Source organism: Mytilus galloprovincialis, chromosome 13 (assembly GCF_965363235.1).
Source record: "Mytilus galloprovincialis chromosome 13, xbMytGall1.hap1.1, whole genome shotgun sequence".
Taxonomy (NCBI): domain Eukaryota; kingdom Metazoa; phylum Mollusca; class Bivalvia; order Mytilida; family Mytilidae; genus Mytilus; species Mytilus galloprovincialis.
The window spans coordinates 15625831-15633021 of NC_134850.1; the positions used below are offsets into that span (position 1 = coordinate 15625831).

The 7191-nt window shown below is 32.6% G+C and overlaps 1 protein-coding gene across 1 annotated transcript; it reads left to right on the forward strand.

Annotated features, from left to right (window-relative positions):
• The first annotated feature begins 1327 nt into the window (after positions 1-1327).
• Positions 1328-2807, forward strand: LOC143056065 (BTB and MATH domain-containing protein 36-like). The gene is made up of 2 exons (XM_076229143.1): positions 1328-1805; positions 2348-2807. The coding sequence occupies exons 1-2, from the start codon at positions 1457-1459 to the stop codon at positions 2770-2772; spliced, it is 774 nt and encodes a 257-aa protein (XP_076085258.1). The 5' UTR covers positions 1328-1456; the 3' UTR covers positions 2773-2807.
• The last annotated feature ends 4384 nt before the right edge of the window (positions 2808-7191 follow it).

Below are 7191 nucleotides of genomic sequence, written 5' to 3' on the forward strand. Positions count from 1 at the left end.
TGGCGCAGGATCTGCTTACCTTTCCGTAGCACCTGTGATCACCCTCAGGTTTTGGTGGGGTTCGTGTTGCTTATTCTTTAGTTTTCTGTTGTATCTGTGTACTAATATTTGTCTGTTTGTCTTTTTCATTTTAGCCATGGCGTTGTCAGTTTATTTTGGATTTATGAGTTTGACTGTTTCTCTGGTATCTTTCGCCCCTCTTTCAAACAGTTTAGATGTAGATGTCTATTAATTTTAACAATTACCAGAATAAAAAAGTATAAAACAGTGTTTGCATTCCTTGTAAGCAAAGCTTGTGTATATGATCTGTATTTAAGTAAGATTGGAACACATAAAACTGTATAAACAATGTTCCACAGAAGCCACTTACAAATTGTACCGGTATTTCACTTTATTAGTGATATTCTAAGGGATATTATATAGTTCACACGTTTGGTCAACTTTAAGAGAGTTGTAAAGCAGTCTGACCAGTCAATTCTACAATATGGTGAATCTGATTTATAAAAGTTAACGAAAATAAATCAATAAACCTTGAAACTTTTAAATGGTAAACGGGTTCCAGGTTACTTTGAAACTTAAACGCACATACAATAAAGGGACTATGCACCTTGCATTGGGGAATTCAATGCTCATGAGACTACGCATTCATTTTGAAAAAAAACACATAAAAGTACGATCATTCAAGCTTAGGAACATTAATCAATCATGTAAATATTTCATTTTTTTTATAATGCATGGTAATATCTATACTTTTCCATAGCATTATCGCTGTATACGTTAAATAATTTTCTTTCAAGTGGTCAATTTCCTTTTAATTTTTCCGAGAGCTATATTGAAAAAAAATATCAGGTTTTGAAACCAAATTGTAAGGCAAAATAATGTAAATATATGATTCACCAGCAATACATATACCTAAAAAAGCTTTAAGGTAGGGTCTAAGTGGAATGCAAAAATAAACTTCTCAAACACTCCAAGTTGAATCGACTAAATTAAGAAATAAACGTTTTAAATAGACTACCTCGTAAACACTCGAAGTTGAATCGACTAGATGTAAAAAGAAATGGTGAATGCTGTAAAAACCGAAACTAAATAAATCTAATGTTTGTTTTATCCAAGCTTTCATATCAAAAACAATCACCTTTTGTATTCATCTATATTGGCTTTCGTGGTAACCGAGATAATGTTTTAAATTGATATGTAAACGCTTGTTTCATGATAATTTACTGTAAATAAGTTATTCAGTATTTTATCAATTAAATTCTATAGTTCGAGATAAAGAAGAAAATGTTTTATAATGTTAGCCGTATAATCGTTAACGTCTTAATATAGTTTACTTTACAACTTGTTATTAGTTTTGTACTGACGTAATTTTGTATTTAATTTTTCCATTTTTGTTTCTTATTGAATTTTACTTTCATACAATTCCCGTTGATCACATATAAATAAGCACAGGATAATGACTTCCGAGCTCAAATTTAATTTCGGAAATATGAGCCTTAGAACTATTCATAGTGATGATATAAAGGATAGAAAACGTCCGCGTCAAAATGCCACAGACGCAAGGTCTGAAAAGAACGTTCCGTTTATTGAAGAGGATGCATTTTCCGACATAGTTCTGGTTGTTGAAGGCAAACGTCTCTATACTGCACGGTCACTTCTGTCTATGTCGTCTCCAGTGTTGACACGGCTGTTACAATCTCCGGAGTTCAAAGAAAAACGAGAGATTCCACTTACAGGAAAGAAATATGAACATATTTTGGAATTGCTTTATATACTACATCCTGCGTATCAGAGAAAACTATCAGGTAAATTGATATTTAATTCGTTTAATGATACTTGCTGTTGAAATTTAAATAAGATACAATGCAAGCGTGAACTATTTCAAACCTGTTTAAGTCAAAATCAATACATTGATGAAACCGATTGCATTGTTAATATTAAAAGTACAATCACAAAAAAATATGAACTTCCAGGAAAATTCAAAACGAAAAGTCCCTCATCAAATGGCAAAATCAAAAGCTCAAACACATCAAACGCCGGAATGGATAACAACTGTCATATTCTTCAATTGGTACAGACATTTTCTTATGTAGAAAAGAAATGGTGGATTGATCATGAACCTGATTGTATAGCTTAACGTTATAGATAGCTTAAAGCGTCTTAATGATATAATTCAAATAGATTTTCAACATAAAATTGCTGTATTATATATAGTGCATGATACGTGACTGTTATAGACAAATTTGACATATTTATATTTGTATGTAAAATGTGGATCTGAGAATATCAAAAGTCATTTGATAATATTTTACTAAACAATACTTAATCTTATGTTTTCTTGTTTTAGATCAAAGTATATTTGTGATTCTGTCATTGGCTGAGGAATATCAGATTTGGAATTTAAAACAAAAATGCGAAGAGAGCTTACTTCTTTGCTTAAACAATGAGAAAAGTCAGAATGAAGACCTTCTTCTAAAATGTCTCAATGCTTCTGACGAATTTAAACTGTTTGCTTTATGGACTAAATGTCTACAAATCATTTCTAAACCCTCTTCGAGTATTACGTCTTTGCAACGAAGCAGTGGCTACGAGAATTTGTCACGGTTTCTGAAAAGCATGTTGGAAGCTTTCAAGGGAACAACGCGGGAGGACATTTCAAAACCAGCTACGCATCAATCATTGTCTTCAGGAAGAAGAGATAGTACTCATTTTGTAAATGAGACTAACTTAAAGAAGGCATATTCTACTTCGTTTACACAAACAAAAAGTTAGTTGAAATAAATGAATGCACAAACAAATATTTTGAATATTTGTAATATGTATGTTTTCATTTGTAAAAAAGGACTATTTGGCATCTTTCAATTGGAAAACATGTTCATGATTATTTTGAAAACGTATGATACAAATTGTAGCTAACAAATGCATGCGTTTTTGTCATAAATTAAAGATTTCATCTACAATTTGGTTTCTTTAACCCACAGAACTATAACGACAAATCAGTCAAAGGATTACAGATATCTGGAACTCATGTGTTTAACGGTATTTATTGTACTTACAATTCACTTTATCTTCAACAACACCTTACATTTTTAAGGGCAAACTTTGAAATTGCATTGTTTTGCAATAAGCTCCTAGAAAAAAATTGCAGTGTATAGATATAAAAAGATGTGATATGAGTGCCAATAAGACAACTCTCCATTCAAGTCACAATGTGTAAAAAGTAAACCATTATATATAGGTCAAAATAACGCGTTCAACAAGGAGCTTGGCTTCACACAGAACAGCCAGCTACAAAGGGTTCCCAAATGATGTATATATGCGTTAACTCATCAAGGTTCTTGAATCTTCTAACACATTGGCAGCTAAAGATTAAATCATAGGATTAAATACTTTTTTCTATATGCTCGCAACCTAAAGATTTATTTTTTCTCTAATCTCAATTTCAAATTTACTGGTACAAAGGCCTCCATTTATGTGTAATGGCAATAGGCATATTACAGTGAAATCACGATAGTGAAATTCTAACGGACCAATCACATTCAAGATGTTGTAGATATGCGAATTAAAATATGATTAATCTTTGCCGCTATCGATGTATATATTAAAAAAAATAATTAAGAAGCTCCATACAAAATGTGATTTGTTCAACACTTTAATACCCAATAAAAATAAAAACAGAAGCATTCACTTTTAATAATAGAAACAACTACGTGCAGTATCATTTAAACTTAACTTCCGTTACTTGATCTAAGTGATCTTTCAATAAAATAAGAACCGTAAGCTCATGAAAATAAACAACCAGTTTCATGTTCAATTGATCTTACTTTGGCTTTTCATGATATCTAACATACTAGTGGTTTCACAGTGTGTAAGTCACATAATACTATATACATGTATTTTGGGTCAATAAGCTACATATATATAGGGAGAAAGAGAGCAAAACACGAACTCCGTATATATCGTAAAGGGCCACTTAATAATCCACTACCAATAATATTAGTTTATTATATAATTAAAATATAATGCTATTGTTATATTGTTCCGATATTTGAATGAATAAAGCACATACCACCCGACCTGTCTATCTTAGTTTTATGAAATTGAACAAATACTACTTTTTGGATAGCATTGGGATACTTCATTTCCTTCTCTGGTATTTTCCATTTCGCAATATTGTAGTTCTCCGTCACTTGTAACTTCCATTCCTATACCTTTCTTGTGCTGTAAATCCTTTTCAGTTGTGAAAATAAGAAATGACGTGTACCTTATTTTAACGTTTCCACCTTCATACTCTTTAAAATCGTTCATATTGAACTCAAATTTCCTTCTGCTTTCAATTGGTATCCATTTCATTTGTATTGATTTAGTTTTATTGACGTATGCCAAGTTCCCTGCTTTTACAACATTTTCGTCAACTTGTGTAACCGGTTTAGCACTTTGGAGTATAACTTCGACTTTCACGTTTCCTTTGTTATATATCGTGAACATGTTTATCAACGTCCAGGTTATCTAAAATAAGAGATTAAACAGTTTGTTTGTTTATGGTAATGCGGAAAATATAAAAAGCATGTTATATAAGTTTATCCTAAAGACAAGAATGACAAAATATGGTATATTGTCGAGCCTGCAACTTTTGTTGCAGAAAGCTCGACATAGGGATAGTGATCCGGCGGCGGCGGCGGCGTTAGCTCACTTCTTAAAAGCTTTATATTTTAGAAGGTGGAAGACCTGGATGCTTCATACTTTGTATATAGATGCTTCATGTTACGAAGTTTCCGTCAGTCACATGTCCAATGTCCTTGACATCATTTTCATGGTTCAGTGACCACTTGAAAAAAAAGTTCAAATTTTTTGTAATGTTGAATTCTCTCTTATTATAAGTAATAGGATAACTATATTTGATATGTGCGTACCTTGCAAGGTCCTCGTGTCTGTCAGACAGTTTTCACTTGACCTCGACCTTATTTCATGGATCAGTGAACTAGGTTAAGTTTTGGTGGTCAAGTCCATATCTCAGATACTATAAGCAATAGGGCTAGTATATTCGGTGTATGGAAGGACTGTAAGGTGTACATGTCCAACTGGCAGGTGTCATCTGACCTTGACCTCATTTTCATGGTTCAGTGGTTATAGTTAAATCTTTGTGTTTTGGTCTGTTTTTCTCATATCATATGCAATAGTCTACTATATTTGTTGTATGGAATGATTGTTAAGTGTACATGTCTAGCGGGAAGATGTCATGTGACCTTGACCTCATTTTCATGGTTCAGTGGTCAAAGTCAAGTTTTTGAGTTTTGGTCTTTTTATCTAATGCTATATGCCATAGGTCAACTATATTTGGTGTATGGAAATATTTTATGATCTTTATGTCAGTCGAGCAGGTTTTATTTAACCGTGACCTCATTTTCACAGTTCATTGCACAGTGTTAAGTTTTTGTGTTTTGGTCTATTTTTCTTAAACTATAAGTAATGTGTCAACTATATATGTTGTATAGAAGCATTGTTAGCTGTACTTGTCTGCCTGGCATGGTTCATCTGACCTGGACCTCTTTTTTAAGGTTCATTGGTCTTTGTTTAGTTATCTTGGTTAATGTTAAGTTTATGTGACAGTTGTAATAAAGCTTAGCTTTATACTTAGGACTATCAACATAATATCAATGATTAGTATAGAAGGCGAGACATTTCAGCGTGTGCACTCTTGTGTATTTAAATACTTGAAAATAGTATGATATAAGCTACAGTTAATTTCAATATTCTTTGGGTATAGCTGTAGGTTAAGGTTTGTGTTGCTATATATCCAGCACCCGGTCGCGGGCTTCAGTTGATCACTAAACAATAATGTATACAAATTCAGCAAAATGGACGCCACATCAAACTCCGAAACATAAAAATGAACTATTAAATAAACACACGAGACGAACTTGGCTAGAAGTTCCTAAATTTAGGTATAACACATCGTCCTTACTCGTAAACTTATAAAAACCTCTCTCTCTGTGTGATCAATTTCAACCAAATTTTGGTTGTTAAACCCTGGGGATTACTAGTATAAAGTTCCTATCAATTAGCAACTATAGCTAAAAGTTGAACATCAGAGTAAAGTTGTTTGTCTTATAAATATCTTGAAAGCTATAATAGGCCATGTAGGTAGGAACATCTTACATGAACAAAAAACGCTAAGAATGTCAATATTTATCTACTTCATACACAAAATTTATCAAAACATTCTTCGTGGTGAAGGGGAGAACGACGACAAAGACGATGACCACAACTATAATGATGATGCTTGAAACGCTGAGCTGAATTTTCAACGTGCTAGTTCACAGGATAGCAGTCAACATGGAAGAGGAAAGTATTTGCTCTTACTCCTAAATGATACTTATTTAGTGGAAAAGCAGGTAATTCCAATTTTAAAGTCTTTAATTTTACTAGGCCGGTGTTTGATCCCACACCCTCATGCACTCGAGGCCAGTGCGTGCACGCTGAACGCTATATATGTTGGCATAGGTGAAAGACATCCCTACGAGACAAGCGAGGCAGCTTGTAGTCTCAAATAACCGCTTGAACTCTTGTGGAGGATTAGAAAAAAAGTGATAACCAACAAATACTTGATAGAGCATTAAAAGAAACATAAAAGGAAGAAAAAATAAAAAAAAAATAAGCAATACAAATAGAATATGCATTGGTTTTTTTTTTAAATCAAACTTTACTGTATTAGTAAGTTTTTACTTACGATTGTTTGCATTCACAATATCAATGTATTATTTTGAAGTCCGATATTAGCAGATTACCGTTTTGTTTCTAATCAATTTGAAATTGTAATCCATAGACAGCTAGGGTTTATGCATTGTTCAAACAAAATGCAACAGCATTCTATCTTAAAGTTTGTTCTGTAAATATTGATACTAAAAAAGAATGAACGAAAATAAAAGATAAGGAACATTTTTATTTCAACAGAACTGTGATTCAAGTGTCTAACAGGGAATTCCATTTCAAATTATGTAAAAATAAGATTGGAAATCTGACTCCCTTTTCAAATAGTGGAGTGACTTTAACCATAAAATTTTTAATGCACCTACCCAACACACGGCTAAATTATATATCATTCCAAGCTACACATCTGTACTATCTGTTTTGCCCGGTCGTAAAAAAATCGTACGGTGCAATTTCCGTCAAATCAAGATCAAAGGTCAA

Coding starts and splice junctions, on each gene's coding strand:
- LOC143056065 (XM_076229143.1), top strand. CDS start 1,457: ATGACTTCCGAGCTCAAATTTAATTTCGGAAATATGAGCCTTAGAACT. Junction 1,806..2,347: donor GTATCAGAGAAAACTATCAG/GTAAATTGATAT, acceptor TTCTTGTTTTAG/ATCAAAGTATATTTGTGATT.